General features: G+C 36.7%; 1 protein-coding gene across 6 annotated transcripts in view; it reads right to left on the bottom strand.

Moving 5' to 3' along the window:
* The window catches only part of LOC111061639 (STE20-related kinase adapter protein alpha), a 33318-nt gene extending 10646 nt beyond the window's left edge, over nucleotides 1-22672 (bottom strand). The window contains exons 1-6 of one of the 6 annotated variants that reach the window (XM_039442818.1): nucleotides 22392-22617; nucleotides 19475-19550; nucleotides 18690-18877; nucleotides 15808-16040; nucleotides 13518-13689; nucleotides 10464-10656 (exon numbers count right to left, since the gene is read on the bottom strand). In XM_039442818.1, the coding sequence (XP_039298752.1) occupies nucleotides 10464-10656; nucleotides 13518-13689; nucleotides 15808-16040; nucleotides 18690-18866 (775 nt within the window). In that variant the 5' untranslated portion in view covers nucleotides 18867-18877; nucleotides 19475-19550; nucleotides 22392-22617. Of the gene's footprint in view, nucleotides 1-10463; nucleotides 10673-13517; nucleotides 13690-15807; nucleotides 16041-18689; nucleotides 18878-19474; nucleotides 19551-22391 lie in introns of all 6 variants that reach the window. The other 5 variants (XM_039442816.1, XM_039442815.1, XM_039442817.1 and 2 more) reach the window with 5 other exon arrangements.
* Nucleotides 22673-22715: the final 43 nt, after the last annotated feature.

The following is a 22715-nucleotide window of genomic DNA, read 5'->3' on the forward strand; positions in this document are numbered from 1 at the left end:
AATACCACTATATTTGTTTAATTCACATACAGAGCCAGGATTCATCGCAACACCTACCACATCTTCAGCTGAACTAATGTTAGTCAATACACTATATTTGTTTAATTCACATTACCGAGCCAGGATTCATCATAACACCTACCACATCTTCAGCTGAACTAATGTTAGTCAATACCACTATATTTGTTCATAATTATTATACATTACAGGACCAGGTTTCATGGTAACACCTACAAAATCTTCAGCTGTAATGCGAATTAATTTTTGAACAATATATGGTATTGATTAACATTAGTTCAGCCCCTGTGGGTTGGGGAAGCTTGAGTCGAACATCGTACTCAAGAATGTGTTGAAAACTAGAATTCACCCACAGTATCCCTGCTTGTCGTAGGAGGCGACTAAAAGGGACCCCAAGGCAACTCCAGAAGTTGCCTTGCCTTCAAACCCACGTGATCTGCCCCATTAGGGCAGTTTCGGAGGGGCAAAAAGAAAACCCCAAGAGACCAGTGATGGGTGAAACTCCAGGCACAAATGCGGGTCAAGAGGCTGAGTTGAGGGTGACCAGGTGCCCTAGAGGCAATTTGGCGACCCCTCCTTCAGCGGAAGGACCTACAAAAAAGCCAGGAGTGGAACTCAAGTAGGTCACAAGTTTGTGGGTGGAGAGGCTAAAACTCACCACTGCTCAAAGAAGGGCGGCCATTTAGGCAAACTTCTTGGGAGAGGTGAGGCTTTTGACCCTGCAGAGTTTTGGAGAGGGCAAAAATAAAAACCCAAAAGACCAGAGATGGGTGGAACTCCAGGCACAAATGCGGGTCAAGAGGCTGAGTCAAGGCCGGGCGCCCTAGAGGCAACTTGGCCACCCCTTCCTCAGCGGAAGGGCCTGCAAAGAAGGCCAGGAGTGGAACTCACGTAGGTCACGAGGACTAATCAGTCTGAAGAGACTGCCAAGCATATCACACTGGATTGCGACAAGCAACCAGGTGATGAATGGGATGTTGGTATAGGGAAAAACTCCTGGTTCTTGTAAAGGACACAGATATTGGTTTGCCTAACTAACATACTACTTGGGAACACAATAAGCTTCGGTTGACGTGTGGGGTTCTTTTGAACCTTTGGATCCTTGAATCCGTCCCTTCAAAAACAATAAAAACATTAGTTCAGCTGAAGATATGGTAGGTGTTACAATGAAACCTGGTTCTGTAATGTGAATTAATTTTTGAACAAATAGTGGTATTTCCTAAAATATTTCGGAACAATAGTGGACAACAAATGTTAGTCAATACCACTATATTTGTTTAATTCACATTACAGAGCCAGGATTCATCGCAACACCTACCACATCTTCAGCTGAACTAATGTTAGTGAATACCACTATATTTGTTTAATTCACATACAGAGCCAGGATTCATCGCAACACCTACCACATCTTCAGCTGAACTAATGTTAGTCAATACCACTATATTTGTTTAATTCACATTACAGAGCCAGGATTCATCGTAACACCTACCATATCTTCAGCTGAACTAATGTTAGTCAATACCACTATATTGTTTAATTCACATTACAGAGCCAGGATTCATCGCAACACCTACCACATCTTCAGCTGAACTAATGTTAGTCAATACCACTATATTTGTTTAATTCACATTACAGAGCCAGGATTCATCGCAACACCTACCACATCTTCAGCTGAACTAATGTTAGTCATACCACTATATTTGTTTAATTCACATTACAGAGCCAGGATTCATCGCAACACCTACCACATCTTCAGCTGAACTAATGTTAGTCAATACCACTATATTTGTTTATTCACATTACAGAGCCAGGATTCATCGCAACACCTACCACATCTTCAGCTGAACTATGTTAGTCAATACCACTATATTTGTTTAATTCACATTACAGAGCCAGGATTCATCATAACACCTACCACATCTTCAGCTGAACTAATGTTAGTCAATACCACTATATTTGTTCATAAATTATTATACATTACAGGACCAGGTTTCATGGTAACACCTACAAAATCTTCAGCTGTAATGCGAATTAATTTTTGAACAAATATAATGGTATTGATTAACATTAGTTCAGCCCCCTGTGGGTTGGGGAAGCTTTGAGTCGAACATCGTACTCAAGAATGTGTTGAAAACTAGAATTCACCCACAGTATCCCTGCTTGTCGTAGGAGGCGACTAAAAGGGACCCCAAGGCAACTCCAGAAGTTGCCTTGCCTTCAAACCCACGTGATCTGCCCCATTAGGGCAGTTTCGGAGGGGCAAAAAGAAAAACCCAAGAGACCAGTGATGGGTGAAACTCCAGGCACAAATGCGGGTCAAGAGGCTGAGTCGAGGGTGACCAGGTGCCCTAGAGGCAATTTGGCGACCCCTCCTTCAGCGGAAGGACCTACAAAAAAGCCAGGAGTGGAACTCAAGTAGGTCACAAGTTTGTGGGTGGAGAGGCTAAAACTCACCACTGCTCAAAGAAGGGCGGCCATTTAGGCAAAACTTCTTGGGAGAGGTGAGGCTTTTGACCCTGCAGAGTTTCGGAGAGGCAAAAATAAAAACCCAAAAGACCAGAGATGGTGAAACTCCAGGCACAAATGCGGGTCAAGAGGCTGAGTCAACGGTGGCCGGGCGCCCTAGAGGCAACTTGGCCACCCCTTCCTCAGCGGAAGGGCCTTCAAAGAAGGCCAGGAGTGGAACTCACGTAGGTCACGAGGACTAATCAGTCTGAAGAGACTGCCAAGCATATCACACTGGATTGCGACAAGCAACCAGGTGATGAATGGGATGTTGGTATAGGGAAAAACTCCTGGTTCTTGTAAAGGACACAGATATTGGTTTGCCTAACTAACATACTACTTGGGAACACAATAAGCTTCGGTTGACGTGTGGGGTTCTTTGAACCTTTGGATCCTTGAATCCGTCCCTTCAAAAACAATAAAAACATTAGTTCAGCTGAAGATATGGTAGGTGTTACAATGAAACCTGGTTCTGTAATGTGAATTAATTTTTGAACAAATAGTGGTATTTCCTAAAATATTTCGGAACAATAGTGGACAACAAATTTAAATGGACAAGCACATTAATCTATCAATTACCCGGATCAGGAAGCTTCTCTACAAATTCTATCAACTCCGTAAAATCCTCAACTATGAGACATTAAAAACTGTTTATTTTTCTTTAATTCACATTACAGAGCCAGGATCATCGTAACACCTACCACATCTTCAGCTGAACTAATGTTAGTCAATACCACTATATTTGTTTAATTCACATTACAGAGCCAGGATTCATCGCAACACCTACCACATCTTCAGCTGAACTAATGTTAGTCAATACCACTATTTGTTTAATTCACATTACAGAGCCAGGATTCATCATAACACCTACCACATCTTCAGCTGAACTAATGTTAGTCAATACCACTATATTGTTTAATTCACATTACAGAGCCAGGATTCATCGTAACACCTACCACATCTTCAGCTGAACTAATGTTAGTCAATACCACTATATTTGTTTAATTCACATTACAGAGCCAGGATTCATCGCAACACCTACCACATCTTCAGCTGAACTAATGTAGTCAATACCACTATTTGTTTAATTCACATTACAGAGCCAGGATTCACGTAACACCTACCACATCTTCAGCTGAACTAATGTAGTCAATACCACTATTTGTTTAATTCACATTACCGAGCCAGGATTCATCGCAACACCTACCACATCTTCAGCTGAACTAATGTAGTCAATACCACTATTTGTTTAATTCACATTACAGAGCCAGGATTCATCGCAACACCTACCACATCTTCAGCTGAACTAATGTAGTCAATACCACTATTTGTTTAATTCACATTACAGAGCCAGGATTCATCATAACACCTACCACATCTTCAGCTGAACTAATGTTAGTCAATACCACTATTTGTTTAATTCACATTACAGAGCCAGGATTCATCGCAACACCTACCACATCTTCAGCTGAACTAATGTAGTCAATACCACTATTTGTTTAATTCACATTACAGAGCCAGGATTCACGTAACACCTACCACATCTTCAGCTGAACTAATGTAGTCAATACCACTATATTTGTTAATTCACATTACAGAGCCAGGATTCAACGTAACACCTACCACATCTCAGCTGAACTAATGTTAGTCAATACCACTATATTTCTTTAATTCACATTACAGAGCCAGGATTCATCGTAACCCTACCACATCTTCAGCTGAACTAATGTAGTCAATACCACTATATTTGTTTAATCACATTACAGAGCCAGGATTCACGTAACACCTACCACATCTTCAGCTGAACTAATGTTAGTCAATACCACTATTTGTTTAATTCACATTACCGAGCCAGGATTCATCGCAACACCTACCACATCTTCAGCTGAACTAATGTAGTCAATACCACTATTTGTTTAATTCACATTACAGAGCCAGGATTCACGTAACACCTACCACATCTTCAGCTGAACTAATGTTAGTCATACCACTATATTTGTTTATTCACATTACAGAGCCAGGATTCATCGCAACACCTACCACATCTTCAGCTGAACTAATGTTAGTCAATACCACTATATTTCTTTAATTCACATTACAGAGCCAGGATTCACGTAACACCTACCACATCTTCATCTGAACTAATGTTAGTCATACCACTATATTTGTTAATTCACATTACAGAGCCAGGATTCACGTAACACCTACCACATCTTCATCTGAACTAATGTTAGTCATACCACTATATTTGTTTAATCACATTACAGAGCCAGGATTCAACGTAACACCTACCACATCTTCAGCTGAACTAATGTTAGTCATACCACTATATTTGTTAATTCACATTACAGAGCCAGGATTCACGTAACACCTACCACATCTTCATCTGAACTAATGTTAGTCAATACCACTATATTTGTTTAATCACATTACAGAGCCAGGATTCATCGTAACACCTACCATATCTTCAGCTGAACTAATGTAGTCAATACCACTATATTTGTTAATTCACATTACAGAGCCAGGATTCAACGTAACACCTACCACATCTTCAGCTGAACTAATGTAGTCAATACCACTATTTGTTTAATTCACATTACAGAGCCAGGATTCATCGCAACACCTACCACATCTTCAGCTGAACTAATGTAGTCAATACCACTATATTGTTTAATTCACATTACAGAGCCAGGATTCAACGTAACACCTACCACATCTTCAGCTGAACTAATGTAGTCAATACCACTATATTTGTTTATTCACATTACAGAGCCAGGATTCATCATAACACCTACCACATCTTCAGCTGAACTAATGTAGTCAATACCACTATATTGTTTAATTCACATTACAGAGCCAGGATTCAACGTAACACCTACCACATCTTCAGCTGAACTAATGTTAGTCAATACCACTATATTTCTTTAATTCACATTACAGAGCCAGGATTCATCATAACACCTACCACATCTTCAGCTGAACTAATGTAGTCAATACCACTATATTTGTTTAATCACATTACAGAGCCAGGATTCACGTAACACCTACCACATCTTCAGCTGAACTAATGTAGTCAATACCACTATATTTGTTTATTCACATTACAGAGCCAGGATTCATCGCAACACCTACCACATCTTCAGCTGAACTAATGTAGTCAATACCACTATTTGTTTAATTCACATTACAGAGCCAGGATTCAACGTAACACCTACCACATCTTCAGCTGAACTAATGTTAGTCATACCACTATATTTGTTTAATTCACATTACAGAGCCAGGATTCACGTAACACCTACCACATCTTCAGCTGAACTAATGTTAGTCAATACCACTATATTTGTTCATAAATTATTATACATTACAGGACCAGGTTTCATGGTAACACCTACAAATCTTCAGCTGTAATGCGAATTAATTTTTGAACAAATATAATGGTATTGATTAACATTAGCTCAGCCCCCTGTGGGTTGGGGAAGCTTTGAGTCGAACATCGTACTCAAGAATGTGTTGAAAACCAGAATTCACCCACAGTATCCCTGCTTGTCGTAGGAGGCGACTAAAAGGGACCCCAAGGCAACTCCAGAAGTTGCCTTGCCTTCAAACCCACGTGATCTGCCCCATTAGGGCAGTTTCGGAGGGGCAAAAAGAAACCCCAAGAGACCAGTGATGGGTGAAACTCCAGGCACAAATGCGGGTCAAGAGGCTGAGTCGAGGGTGACCAGGTGCCCTAGAGGCAATTTGGCGACCCTCCTTCAGCGGAAGGACCTACAAAAAAGCCAGGAGTGGAACTCACGTAGGTCACGAGTTTGTGGGTGGAGAGGCTAAAACTCACCACTGCTCAAAGAAGGGCGGCCATTTAGGCAAAACTTCTTGGGAGAGGTGAGGCTTTTGACCCTGCAGAGTTTGGAGAGGCAAAAATAAAAACCCAAAAGACCAGAGATGGGTGAAACTCCAGGCACAAATGCGGGTCAAGAGGCTGAGTCAAGGGTGGCCGGGCGCCCTAGAGGCAACTTGGCCACCCCTTCCTCAGCGGAAGGGCCTGCAAAGAAGGCCAGGAGTGGAACTCACGTAGGTCACGAGGACTAATCAGTCTGAAGAGACTGCCAAGCATATCACACTGGATTGCGACAAGCAACCAGGTGATGAATGGGATGTTAGTATAGGGAAAAACTCCTGGTTCTTGTAAAGGACACAGGTATTGGTTTGCATAACTAACATACTACTTGGGAACACAATAAGCTTCGGTTGACGTGTGGGGTTCTTTGAACCTTTGGATCCTTGAATCCGTCCCTTCAAAAACAATAAAAACATTAGTTCAGCTGAAGATATGGTAGGTGTTACAATGAAACCTGGTTCTGTAATGTGAATTAATTTTTGAACAAATAGTGGTATTTCCTAAAATATTTCGGAACAATAGTGGACAACAAATTTAAATGGGACAAGCACATTAATCTATCAATTACCCGGATCAGGAAGCTTCTCTACAAATTCTATCAACTCCGTAAAATCCTCAACTATGAGACATTAAAAACTGTTTATTTTTCTTTAGTGCAATCAATTTTAAGATACGTCATAATTATCTGGGGAGCTACGAATTTTATACATGTTGAACCTCTCTATAAACTTCAAAAACGAATACTAAAAATAATAGGCTTCAAGGAGAATCAATTCCCCACGAACATTCTTTTCAAGGACAGTAAAGTACTGAGTGAAAGACAACTCTACATCCAGGCTATCATCACGCGAATGAGGAGAAACAACGAACACGAATTTAATAGTACCAAGGATGAACACTACATTTGGGCAAAGAAACTACATATATTTGGGACCAAAAATTTACAATTCAATACCACTTACATTGGGAAAGAATTCAATAGACACAGGTTCAAGAAAAGTTTATTTTCCTGGTTAGTTGATATTGGAGTGGAAAATTGTGGAAATTTAGTTAGACTGTAAATATTGAAACTATTTATTCTTCATTCTTTTCTTTACTAGTTTTTCATTTTTCTAAAAATTACCAAAAAATAACTTTATGTTTTAAAAAGAATTTGAAATATTCTGTCCCAAAAATTTAAACTATAGACGCTCATATCTCAAAAAGTAATGATCGGAAAAAAATGTTTTCCTGAGAAAACTTTTTCATTTTGATAGCTAGATGATATAGGAAATCGAAAAACTTTGAAAAATATCACCAGTTTATTTTTAGCGTTTGCACAGCCTTACGTAATGGAATAGTTGATCAATCGTAGTTTTGATAAGCATTATATCACTATAACGTATATAAGTAGAGTACTTGAAAAAATGTGAAAATACTGTATGTTTCAGGTTTTCTCCCACTTTTGTAGCTTCCTGTCATGCACGGGGCTATAAAAAATAGTTCTACTTTATTCTGGAACGATCCTAGTTCATTACTTTCTCTAATTTGTTAGTTTCAAATGATTGAAAGAATAAGACGTTGATGTAGTCAATACCACTATATTTGTTTAATTCACATTACAGAGCCAGGTTTCATGGTAACACCTACAAAATCTTCAGCTGTAATGTGAATTAATTTTTGAACAAATATAGTAGTATTGATTAACATTAGCTCAGCCCCCTGTGGGTTGGGGGAGCTTTGAGTCGAACATCGTACTCAAGAATGTGTTGAAAACCAGAATTCACCCACAATAACCATGCTTGTCGTAGGAGGCGACTAAAAGGGACCCTAAGGCAACTCCAGAAGTTGCCCATCAGGGCAGTTTCGGAGGTGCAAAAAGAAAAACCCAAGAGACCAGAGATGGGTGTACAGATGAGTGAACTCCAGGCACAAATGAGGGTCAAGTGGCTGAGTCGAGGGTGACCAGGTGCCCTAGGGGCAATTTGGCCATCCCCTCCTCAGCGGAAGGATCTACAAAAAGGCTAGGAGTGGAACTCACGTAGGTCACGAGTTTGTGGGTGGAGAGGCCAAAACTCACCACTGCTCAAAGAAGGGCGGCCATTCAGGCAAAACTTCTTGGGAGAGGTGAGGCTTTAGACCCAGCAGAGTTTCGGAGGTGCAAAAAGAAAAACCCAAAAGACCAGAGATGGGTGAAACTCCAGGCACAAATGTGGGTCAAGAGGCTGAGTCGAGGGTGGCCTGGCGCCCTAAAGGCAACTTGGCCACCCCTTCCTCAGCGGAAGGGCCTTCAAAGAAGGCCAGGAGTGGAATTCACGTAGGTCACGAGGACTTATCAGTCTGAAGAGACTGCCAAGCATATATCATACTGGATTGCGACAAGCAACCAGGTGATGAATGGGATGTTATAGGGGAAAACTCCTGGTTCTTGTAAAGGGACACAGGTATTGGTTTGCATAACTAACATACTACTTGGGAACACAATAAGCTTCGGTTGACGTGTGGGGTTCTTTTGAACCTTTGGATCCTTGAATCCGTCCCTTCAAAAACAATAAAAACTTTAGTTCAGCTGAAGATATGGTAGGTGTTACAATGAAACCTGGTTCTGTAATGTGAATTAATTTTTGAACAAATAGTGGTATTTCCTAAAATATTTCGGAACAATAGTGGACAACAAATTTAAATGGGACAAGCACATTAATCTATCAATTACCCGGATCAGGAAGCTTCTCTACAAATTCTATCAACTCCGTAAAATCCTCAACTATGAGACATTAAAAACTGTTTATTTTTCTTTAGTGCAATCAATTTCAAGATACGTCATAATTATCTGGGGAGCTACGAATTTTATACATGTTGAACCTCTTTATAAACTTCAAAAACGAATACTAAAAAAATAATAGGCTTCAAGGAGAATCAATTCCCCACGAACATTCTTTTCTTGACAGTAAATTACTGAGTGTAAGACAACTTTACATCCAGGCTATCATCACGCGAATGAGGAGCCAAACAACGAACACATAAGACTGGCAAATCACAACCATCAAACAAGGCAGAGAAACACGAATTTAATAGTACCAAGGATGAACACTACATTTGGGCAAAGAAACTACATATATTTGGGACCAAAAATTTACAATTCAATACCAACTTACATTGGGAAAGAATTCAATAGACACAGGTTCAAGAAAAGTTTATTTTCCTGGTTAGTTGATATTGGAGTGGAAAATTGTGAAAATTTAGTTAGACTGTAAATATTGAAACTATTTATTCTTCATACTTTTCTTTACTAGTTTTTCATTTTTCTAAAAATTAACTTTCTTATTATTATCCTTAATAGAACATTAATATTTATCTACTAATTTCATAATTTTGTTTGTATTATGAATTTTTAATAATTTTATAATAAAAAACTTTAATCCCATATCAGTGAATGAAGTTTGTAAATACAGTAGAACGTCATAATTCGGACGTCAAAAATCCGGACAGTTAATAATCCGGATTCGTCTCTGGCAAGAAATAAAATTTTCATACCTTCTACCCTCGGTGCTAAGCTTCTTACTTTAGAGCGGGCGACGTGAGAAAAACGTGTTTTCAATGTACAATATACATTATACTCTACCTACCACTAATTGAATACTGTATATGCAATTTTAACAGCTTTGTTTCTTGAATAGTGCGTGCTGACCGTATTTTTAAACGTAATTTCGATAATCCGGATTGGGTCCGGTCCCAATTAATCCGGATTATTGACGTTGTACTGTAGTAATTATAACACGCAACAAGCAACTAATGACTTATACCCCAACACATATAATTTATAGTGAGGTGTATATTTATTCATTGAATTATCTTTGCCTATTGAGAAATCATTCAATGCATAAAACTTCACTGTTCTAATTGTTATAGTATTCTAATTTGTAATGTAATTGTTTTTGATGAATAAATTTTATTTGATTTGATTTTGACTACATCAACGTCTTATTCTTTCAATTATGGAGAAATATCACAACATCTCATACCATACAATCAAATTATTGGTTTCAAATGAGTTGGATACTACCATTTGGTTGACCAGTGTCGTCGTAGAGGACATAAGTGGTGCGGTCTAGAAGCTGAGGCGCCATTCCTCGCACTTTCTCCGTGAGCATGAGAGTAGTGGGCGTGTCTGCAAACGGAACCACGCCATTGGCCAGTTCACAGCACGTGATTCCCACGCTATACACGTCGGACTTTTCGTTGTAACCGAGAAGATTCTGCGAACATAACAGCCTGAGACAACAAAACATACGGATCAATCCACAATCATACACCACCTTTTTGAAACTGGATTCCCATATGTCTAACCTAACCTACCAGTAGAGAAAATATAGCATAAGAAGATATTCCATGGTCGTTTATTTTCCAAATTTCAAGCCGAACTCAAGCCGATAACTGTTGACTCTTCTTCTTCTTCTTCTTTGGCTGTGCCTTATCCCATTTAAATGGGGTCGGCATTCCTTCCTCTTAGTCTGCCTCTCCACAAAGCCCTATCCAATGCTTCCTCTTTCCTCCAACCACTCTTCCGCAAGTCAGCCGCTATTCTATCTCCCCACCTCATCCTAGGTCTACCTCGTCCTCTCACACCATCCAAAACCAAATCCTGCACTCTTCGTCCCGCATAATCCTCTTCCCCTCGCTGTACATGCCCAAACCACCTCATCCTGGTCTCCTGCATTTTCTTTCCCAATGGTCCAACTTTTACAGTGCCTCTGATCAATTCATTTCTTATTTTATCTCTTCTTGTAACCCCACACATCCATCTTAACATTCTAAGCCGATAACTGTTGACTACTGTCTATTATTACTGTTTTGTTGGGGTAAGAGTGTAAGAACGGCACAGTGTGAGAGACCACCAGCGTCACATAGCTTCGCCAAAATAACTACTATGGCTCAACTCCCACTAGCGACTCAAATCGTACGACCCCAGTCGAGGGTACTTCAGTCTCTCGACCTTACGACTTTCTTGCTCATTGTCACTACTTCAGTTCCATGCTACTCCATTTTCTAACCTCACATTATTAAAAATATGAGATCATGGAAGTAAGAAAACCATGGAAAGTCCAGAATAGAGATTGCAGCAGAAACGGACCGGTAGGCGTGGCTACTACTCTAACATCGGCTAACTTCGTTAACAATCTGTTCTTCCAATCAACCTATCCCTAGTGATCTCATACCACTGGTGGGCGGGGCCTATCGTCTACTTTTGAGCTCAGTTTGCCAAGCTGCTGCAGGCTGCCACTTCAGTTCCAGGTTTTCTTACTTCCATGTATGAGATCCAATTCATCACTTCTGCGCATGTATTATATTGTATATATATATTGTTTTATCTAATTCGTATTATTTTCTTATCTAAAATGATAAAACTTCACTTTCATAAAACATAACCTCACTTTCATTAAAAATGCATGGTACTATGCAACTCAAGTCGAGGCTCGACCAACATGTCGAGTCGACGCTCGACTCAGTCTCACAGTCGTGAGGTCGCGGAGACTAGAGTCGACTGGTCTGAGTGTCACCATTTGAAAACACATGCTGCGTCGAGAAGAGACTAGAGTCGCAGCCTCTTCTCGACTTGAGTCGCTTAAGTGTGAGTTGAGTCTATGACTATTGGCCTGAGTTAACAATGACATTTTGTACATAAATGCCCTATACCATGGAATATCTTCTTATGCTATATTTTCTCTATGTCTAACCTGACAATAAAACATACGAGTCAATAAAAAATCAGATATCACCTACATAAAAACTAAAAATCAATGTAATCTCTTATTTTTTGTGAGAAATAAAATAATTTGACAAAATGGTAGTGGGAGCCATCTTGGCAGCCACATTTTGGCTGCTGGTTGGATGCCGAGCCCTTAGACCACAGTGGCTGACGATGAAACGTGACTGTCCAAGTCTTGAAACATTTTTGAATCCGACAATAAAGTTTCATTGAATTTCAAATTATGCATATAATTCATTCAAATCTCATAATATAACACATCTCACTGCCATACAGCTGTCGGTTGACGACTTCAAATATGTAAGATCATAAAATACAGGGTGATTAAAAAAGAATACCACAACTTTGAAAATCTGTATTCAATCAAGGAAACATAATAGAAACTTGGGTTATAAATCAAAATGAAGAGTATTAAATTAAGTTTTTCCCCACTAGAAAACAAGTTCACAAATGTTCAATGTGACCCGCTCCAGACACTCGAGTGATATCAATACGATACTCGAACTCGTTGCACACCCTCAGTAGCATATCGGGCGTAACAGTTTGTATAGCGGCTGTTATTTCTTGTTTGAGCTCCTCAATGTTAGCTGGTAGAGGCGGTCGATACACCTTATCTTTAACTTACCCCATACAAAAAAATCGCAGGGGGTGAGGTCAGGGCTTCTTGGAGGCCAGTGATGAAGTGCTCTGTCTCGAGCTGCTTAGCAGCCGATCCATTGCCTCGGATAGTTTTCATTCAAATAGGCACGGACAGATGAGTGCCAATGGTACTAAATAAGGAACTAAAAAAACTTCAGAAATTTCTCAAATCGATGACAGATAGTGCTTTACTCTCCGTTTATTCTTTGCAGAGTTATCAATTTTCAAAGTTGTGGTATTCTTTTTGAATCACGGTGTATATTGACAAGGTTGAAACTTCGAAGACGTCAAGCAAAGTATTGAATAATGTGAAGTAGCATGATTATAACTCATATCAAGAATACAATCAACAGCAAGAGAAGTTACAATTTTCCCTAATATCTTGAAAAATGTCAACCACCAAAAAATCCGTTAGAAACTGAATTATTACAACTGGAAGACAGTATTCAGAAAACATAATCTCGAACAATATGTGAGCTCACTTACCCAATGTATTTGCACCTCTACTCTAAAATTATTACTACTACACCTGCTCTAGTACATGGGGGGTTCCTAAAGTTGAGTAGGCTGATTTTCTTTACAGTTGTATAAATTTGTAGTAAATTTTAGACATTGTATTTTTGTTTTATTGATTAGATTGTTTGCTTGTATTTTAATGGGGATAAAATCTATTTATTATTATTATTTATTATTATATTATTGATGTATTACCTGTTGCAGGATTTCTGGACTAAGCCAACTTAGATTGGGCTCTGTTGACAGAGGAAAAGAATGAACCCTTCTAGAATAGTTGTAGCTGTTTTGTCTGATACAACAAGCATACCTCAATCCCGTAAGTCGGACACCATCTGCTCCCACAAGAATATGACTTGCTCTCACAGCCCTGCCCAAAAAAGTAATTCATTAAAGTAAATTTGTATGGCTTTTGAAAGGTCCCAGCTCGCCTGAATATAACATTCAAGCCGTCAATGAGCCTTTCGACAGCCGGGAGCGACAGTTTAACGTCCCCATCCGATAACACGGGAGTGACCTGGTCGAAAAATTTCGGCGATGAGCGGGTTTGAACCCGGGATCTCCAGGAAGCATTCTATCCGCTAGACCATTGATCACTCCCAGTTACAAGAGGAAAAATTCAAAAATATTTTATTCAAAATGTCAAATTCTAGAAAAAAATATGTACATTTATGAGTTATACTGAACATAAGTTAATGTAGATCAATCTTGGTTTCACTGTTTAAGTCAAGATAGAGTACTACGTTTCAATAAATTGAAAAATTGACTTCACCAAATTTACAATTAGAATCTTGACATTTAGAATCTTAAATATATTTAATAAAATTACTAGTGGATAAATGTTATTATAGTATCAGGGATCTCATGGCTAATGATAATGTTTATTGTATATAATGTTAGTTAATAGTTTATTACTAAGTTTAGTTGAAACTTAGTTGATTCTTTGATAATAATTTAGTTTTTAACATTAATTAGTATTAGAGATTTCATGGATAATGATAATATTTATTGTAAATAATTTTAAATGTTATAGTATCAGGGATCTCATGGATAATGATAATGTTTATTGTATATAATGTTAGTTAATAGTTTATTACTAGTTTAGTTATTTAGTTGATTCTTTAGCAATAATTTAGTTTTTATCATTAATTAGTATTGGAGATGTCATGGATGATGATAATATTTATTGTATATAATTTTAGATAATAGTTTATAACTTAGTTAAATTATTTAGTTGATATTTTAATAAATTGGTTATTAAAGAATTGACGAGGCACCTGCTCTATCAATGTATACTTTAAACAAAGAATGTGATTGCTGACAAATAAAATGAAATTAATGTTTAGGGGAATGGGTGTTTATCATGATATTTCGAAGTATGCTACAAGTTATGAATATTTAAAATAACAAGAATGTTGAATCATACATCTATTGGCTATTTAGTTACTGAAGCCTTGTGATTATGGATACATTAAGCCCCGCACATACACACACACACACATCGATTTTTGTCTCACGATATTTTGCTGTCCTTATGAATTCTATGAGATTAAACGGAGCTTGACAAACATCATCTGTTTAATCTAATAAAATTTGTAAGGACGGCCAAATATCGTACGAAAAAAAATCGATGTGTCTGTGCGGGGATTTAGTCTCCAGGAAGGTTACTTTATACAATAAAATAAAATAGCACTGATTTATTGATACTTTCTAAGTATCACTTACCCAAATACTATTTGTTACTTATTGGTTCATGTTTGTTCTATATTATTTGGTGCCACTGCTAGAAGATATTTAGCATTCTATTCAAATTAAAAATAATCAAAATAGTTTATTGTTAAAAACATCTAATAATGTCAAACAACGTCAAAGATCACACCAACTATTAAAAAATATTATTATTATGAAACTACAGTAATACTTAGATATAAACAACTCTCCAAGTCTTAATAGTTGAACAAAATTGTCTTTTACTTTTTGTGTAGTTGAGAAGTTGATATTGTGGTAATTATTCATATTAAATGAAAAAGACTAAGAAATTGTCAAAAAAACACATATTTATTGATACTTTCTAAGTATCTGCAGAAAGTACTGCAGTTTCATAATACTTTTTAATAGTTGGTGTGATCTTTGACATTGACATAATTAGATGTTTTTAACAATAAACTATTTTGATTATTTTGAATTTGAATAGAATGCGAAATATCTTCTAGCACTGGCACCAGATGATATAGAACCAATAGGAAGCAATAAGCAACAAATAGTATTTGGTGCTAATTAAATAGATTTCACCCATTTTCACTTCTTTGTAGTCCTTTTATAGTGAGCGCTAGAAGATATGATGAACGAATAAATAACGGCTATTCATATAATTCAGTCCCAGAACTAAATATTCGAGTATTCAATATGAGTATAATATTCAATTATTTGACAAAGGAAGATGTGAGAACGGTGATTTCCGAAGTACTTCGACTAGAAATTAACATACCTGTGAATCATTCCTTTTTGGTGCATGTAGTTCAAAGCTTGCAAAATATCTCTTAAAATTATGGCGATGAGAAGTTCTGGAAGACCGGTATTAAAATGGCGCAAAATGAGATCATGACAAGAGCCGTACCCCATCAATGGTGAGATGGCAACTACGTCGTGACCAGAAACGAATGATGTCAAGCAAGGTAGAAGATTCGAGTGAGACAACTGACGCATCAATATTATTTCATCCTGCAAGATATAAACAGCAATTGAATCTTAGAAAACGGAATAGTTTATTGGTAGCATGAAAATTGAAATATAAATAAATAACAAAACAATTGTGTCATAAAAACAAATTGAAATGATTGCTGATAAGGGTTACCGCTTGTTAAACAGCACCACTTAAAATTTTTTGAGCCTTAATAGTAATTTCATTTTTGCAAGGAACTGATTCTGAAAATGAAAATGTTTTATTGGCAGAAATATAAAATTACAACATCTTAGAAATAAATAATAAAAGCAATACAAATTTTACATTATGTGAAAATACTATTACAAAATAAAATGCAATGCCAATTGAGTATTTGCATCTCGAGGTACTAAACCTGTTTGAGATGGGGATATAAAATTGATTACAAAACTATAGCGCTAAACTGTAGTTACTGAGGCCGACAGTCGCATATGAAGTGACACATATTACATAACAGTATCGATGATTTATCAATTTTAGCTTCGAAGTATATTGTACAATATTATGGTATACAAGTCTACATGAGAATACTAAAAAAGGTATCTATATACCTTACATTCCATATATATTCTCACATTCCATTACAAATCTCTTGACATCTCTCAAAAACCTTGATCGTATCTTGCACTGCCTTATCTCCAAGGGCAGCAGGTTTTAGAACTTTGGAGCTAAATAAGAAATTTTATATTTTTTAACCTTTTTATATTTTTCTACTTCTCTATAAATTCATAAATTATCAGATATTCATTCCTGCTCGCAGACGTAGAGTTTTGTACTCTCAGCAAGCAGTATTTTTCTATCCAAATTCACAAATTAGTCCTGGTTTAGCATGTTCGAATTCTTGTCTGATGTTATTGTTTAATAAATTAGACTTTTATGTACTTTATAAATTATTAACTTATTACTCTAATATTGTTAAGCTGTATTATTTTTTCTCATAATTTGTAAATATTGTGAATTGGATTGAATAAAATTTGAATTTGAAAAAAAATTAAGAAAAAGAATTCATGAAGTGACTTTTCTCCTTGAAAACCATTATTTTTAGAATAAGTTTTAAATTTTATTAAATGGTTCGACATGTATGAAATTTGTAGCTCCCAACCAATCACGACATATCTCAAACCCTGCTCACACACATCGATTTGTGTTCGTACGATATTTTGCTGTCCTTATGAATTCTATAAGATTAAACAGAACTTGGCAATCATCATCTGTTTGAAATCATCTGTTCAATCTAATATAATTTATAAGGACGGCAAAATATCGTACGAATAAAAATCGATGTGTATGTAGCTAGCCTTAGAGTTGATTTATTTCAATGTCTCATAGTTGAGGACTATACAAAGTTGAAAGAATTCATTTTCAAGTTTCCTGATACTGAGCGATATGCTTGTCTCATTTATGTTTATTGTACATGTACACTATTGATCCCAAAGTAAATAATTTACTTTACTTTCTTACTGGTCCCAGATAGTTAATCACAAGACTTGTTGAATCGACCGGCAATCGCATTAATTTACTGGTTGTTTCAAAAAGAATGACCCAATTTTAAACAGTTATATTAATTTGAATAAATGGTGCACACAAACCAATTTTACATTAAATTACTCACAGAAGTATCAAGTTTATGATGATGTATTATAAGTGTTTTATGTGCCCTCCTTTTGAGGCTCGGACGACATCTAGACGGTGGCAAAATTCATCGCAGACTGTTCGCAAGATGTCTTCTCGGACTGTTGCTACTGAATCAGTTATCCTGATTTTTAGCTCCTCAATATCAAGTGCCGTAAAAGTTAATGGTCAGTTATGGGGAACTGAAAACCCTCATGAAACAGTGGAGCTTGAACGAGATTCGCCTAAAGTGAACGTTTTTTGTTCACAAACCAAGGTGTATGGACACTTTTTTCAAGAAAACACAGTGAATGTTACCTGGCAATGATACGAAATTGGCTATTTCCTCAACTAATTGCTGACTCGGACAACGTTATCTTTCAACAATATGGAGCACCACAAAGCTGGCACAATGATGTACGCCATTTCTTCAACACCAACTTGCCTCAACGTTGGATAGGCCACACAGGACCGCAAGACTTGGCTATGCACTCCGGCCTCCACGGTCCCCTGACCTAACACCGTGTGATTTTTTCCTGTGGGGATACGTTAAAGATCGTGTTTATGTTCCTCCCTTGGCAATTGATGTTGAGGAGCTAAAAACCAGGATAACTGATGCAGTAGCTACAGTCCGAGAAGACATCTTGCGAACAGTCTGCGATGAATCCGTCTATGTGTCATCCGAGCCTCAAAAGGAGGGCACATAGAACACTTATATTACATCATTATAAACTTGATACTTCTGTGAGTAATTTGATGTAAAATTGGTTTGTGTGCACCATTTTTTTAAAAAAATGTTAACTGTTGGGACATTCTTTTTGAGACACCCGGTATTATACTGATAACTCCTCTATAGAGATGCAGTTTTATAAATAAATTTGGTGTACTCTGTTAGTCCGGCCACTAACGATAAAAGTACAACAACCTTTTTTGTATCTTCGGTGAAAGGCTTCAAGCGAAAACAATTGTTTTACAAAAGTTTCAAACATAAATTTCCACAAGAATAAAATATATACTGTACTTGGATCGTCACGCACCTTTATAAGTTCTGTTTCAGCTCTAGATATTTTTTCCATGTTGTATTTTTTCATAGCTACAAGACATCCATTTGTTGTATAACGACCCAAAAAAACCACAGCAATATCAGTCGTACACTGTCCCAATAAGGAGCAAAGTTGGTACTCCATGGGATCAGACGTGAATTTAATTGACATAATTTCTGGTCCTGAAACAAACAAAAGTTGAATAGTACAGCAGTTAACAGGATAATATATTATAATTAAAATTATATTTATTTTTACATCCACAAATGAAAAATAAAATTAATAAAAAATAGTTTCAAAAGAGGTGGATGGATACAACAATGGAAACAAACGCAAAGAAATAACATTGATTAAACAATATTGTGCTGTGAAAATATAATGAAAATAAAAAATGAAATGGAGGACATAGATTGAATGCGAGCACAAGACCAAAGCAAATGTGAATACAAAATAAAGAGACAGAAACATCGAGCAATATAAAATATATTCCGTACAATTATCATAAATGGAGGAAGGGTTGAATCAAATGGTTGCAATCCAGTGTTTCTTTTCAATTTAATTGTGGAATGATTTCAAAGTTCAAGAATATCACAGCTAAAATTATAATAATTCAAACCAATAGCAAGAGAATCAAGAGCTCAATATTATCACCACATAAATGGCGAGCATAACAAAATTTAAGTTGTGTTAATGACAATAATCAATTCAATATTGTTTAGATCTTTAAAATAAGAGATTGAACCTATGCTAAACAAAAGAATATCACTAAATATTCTTACTGCATTTCCCTGAAGCATTTTTAGACCCATTTGCACTTGGGCTGACTTGTAGATTAGTTCCTTAAGCAACATTTGACTGAAAAAAGACAGAAAGCCTTGTGAAATTGTGTGATATATCTAAAAATGACCCTGTTAGCATGAAATCGACTCGATATGAAAATATCACCATGTCAGGAAACCTTGAATTTTGAGAGATTAATTTCTTAGGGTACTCTTATGTTGCGGAGAGCGGAGGTGAGTCTTAATATCAAACTAATTATATTTTCAGATCTGCACATAGATATATTGAACTGACTTGAATATATGCAGAAGACAATAATTCAACTACACAGTAAATAAGTATTATTCCAGAACATTTTATAAGAATAAACCTACAAAGCAATAAAAACGAGAATTGAGATATGAATCAAGACCGAAAATGTTGTAGCCAAAATACTTTATACATTTATTTATTTTTATTCCTATGTGTTTTATTTTTCTATTTATCTCCCCCTTACTACCTAAAAGCTGTCTCTCAAACTGAATTTAATTTTATATGCTGTCCTGTACTGTATTTCATAATTTCTCATATATCTTTTGTTTTCAAAATCCCGGAGAGAGTATTTTTTTTCTCGAATTATATTATGTTTACGTTACATGTTATGAATTACTTGATTTATCAAGTTTTCTTTGACAGTGTTTGCTGAATTTTTGTTTAATACAGATTTTACTACTTTTGTCTGATTGAATGCTTACTGGATGCTCGTTGCCAGCGCACATACGTTGTTTTGCTGGCAACACCAATATTAATTATAATTTCATTTCAAGTAATTTTGCTTTTGTAATTTTGTTTGTGATTTATCAATGTATGAAACTATATTTTGTTTTAAATTTTGGTAAATTTCTATTAATTTGGCAATAAATGGGATTTGATTTTGATAGTGCAGCTCTATTTGTGGGTGAGCTTGATTTTGGCTTGCTTTTTGAGAAAAAAACTTGTTTGATTTGGAAGGATAATTTCCTTGCCGCTTCTATTTTTCGATTCGTTGTTATTGTTCCAAACTGTTATTTCACCTCACATTGACAGACTGTCATCTCTAGTCTACGCTGGTTTGCTGGGGGGCAGCACTAGCACTCCTCAACATAAATGTACCCTTACAATTACAAATGATTAACATTGTCAAGTCGTATGAATTTAATGACAGCAGAGATCAAAAATGCTTTACTACCAATTCAGGTCTTGACCTATAAACAGTACATCACCAAAAAAATGTTGATCAGATATTCATGTTCATAGATCTGTGGCTTTGTGTTATGCCTAGTCCACACTCTCGCCAAGTCGCTGACCATGTTGGTCTTGCCATACATAATACAATGTGACTATTAATGGATGCTCGGCTGGCCACTCGATGAAAATCGGATCGATGGCAAGTGAAGGCCAGTGTAGGCGAGTGCTGGACAGCCATCCACATTCCCGCGCTCGTCGGCATTTGTACACACTTGGCGAAAGTGCAGATGCGGCATGGTAGCACTACTGTACCATTGTCATTCGTGGTTTGCATTGGTGACTTGCATGTTGCATCAAACCACAGATATATAATGTCTTCAAAGTATATAACTCTTGAGTATGATTCATTTATACTGATATCATTTAGGCGCCTCTTCAAGCTCCTAAAACTCTTTATTCCATTCAGACAAGAAAATTCAGTTGAATGGAATTCACTATTCACTACCTGAAAAACGAACTTCAAGGTTGAGCATTATCATAGAGAAACAATAGCGTAAGTTTATGTCGCAACTTTCACTGTTATCTCAAGCCGATAAGTCATGTAGTTTTTTTCCCGTGAAGCTGTGTGACACTGGTAGTCTCTCATATTGTGCCATTCATACACTCTCACCCCAACAAAACAGTAAAATTCGACAATAATCAACAGTAATCGGCTTGAGATAACAGTAAAAGTTGCGACATAAACGCACTATACCATGGGATATCTACTTACGCCATTGTTTCTCTATGGCATTAAGCATGTATTTTAATGGTGGCGCACAATAGTAGAACACTATGTGCCTATATAGGCATCATAAACTCTTAGGGCCAGTTTCCGAGCTCGGGATTTAGATAAGTTCTAGATTTTAACTGGCTTTAAACTCTGGAGTTGGCTTTGGCTTTCCGAGTCAGAGCGTTAACGTAGTCGAGGACTTGAATAGACTCTGGAGTTTATAATTTCGCTTTCTGAGTCCAGAACTTGAATTAGATTAGAAAATAAACTTGAAAACTATAGATTATGAATTTAGATGGAATAATCCAAATAATTTAGGTATTCCATGACTTGGCTTTTCATCTACTCCAAAACAATAACTGAATTGTGTTTGCTCAGTTAAGTTTGGAACTTTAATTCAAACCCTACCCCAGTCGAGGGTTTAAAATCATGCAGTTTTAAGTTCTGGACTTAAGTCCTCGACTACGTTAACGCCCTGACTCGGAAAGCCAATTTTCTGACTCCAGAGTTTAAAGCCAGTTAAAGTCTAGAACTTAGCTGAATCCCGAGCTCGGAAACCGGCCCTTAATGACACTAAAAAAGGAATGTCAAGCGGGTACCCACTAACTCACTTAGTACTATTTTCAAAGTAGTAAAAAATATGATAAATATTCTAATTATCAATTTTTCAAACTATCACTATAATAAGCACTTCATCTTCCATTGATCGAGATAGAAAATAGGCCTATCATTAACTGAACCTACTTTTTTTAACATACAGAACATACCTATAAGGACATTTTGCCTAGATTTCAATTCTTTAGCCAACCTTACTAATTTTAATTTATAATGACATATCAAAACAAGTATGGAAATTATCTTATCAGTTTATGAATAACTTAATAAGAATAAAATAAGCTATTGTAAGGAAATAAAATTAATTAAGCTAAGTTACTAACCTCTACAATGACTATAACTTTTTGCTTCATACTTTCATCATTCCTTAACAAAATATACGTTCATGCGACAATTTCATTCTTCTGATTGATATTTATGATTTTTTTAGTGAAGGATAATTCGTTGAAATAACCAAGAAAAATTAGCAATGCAAAATTTATGACTGAAGACTGGAATCAAACCTCAAAATCATAAGTGTGTGTGTGACTGTGTATGTGAGTGAGATACTGACAAGGCCATCTGATCCTAACACAGAACCTTAATGCGCATGTGCAAGTAACGTAATTTAAACAGATGACGGTTACTGAGCACTGTAATTGGATAAT

The sequence above is a fragment of the Nilaparvata lugens genome, chromosome X (assembly GCF_014356525.2).
Source record: "Nilaparvata lugens isolate BPH chromosome X, ASM1435652v1, whole genome shotgun sequence".
NCBI lineage: Eukaryota > Metazoa > Arthropoda > Insecta > Hemiptera > Delphacidae > Nilaparvata > Nilaparvata lugens.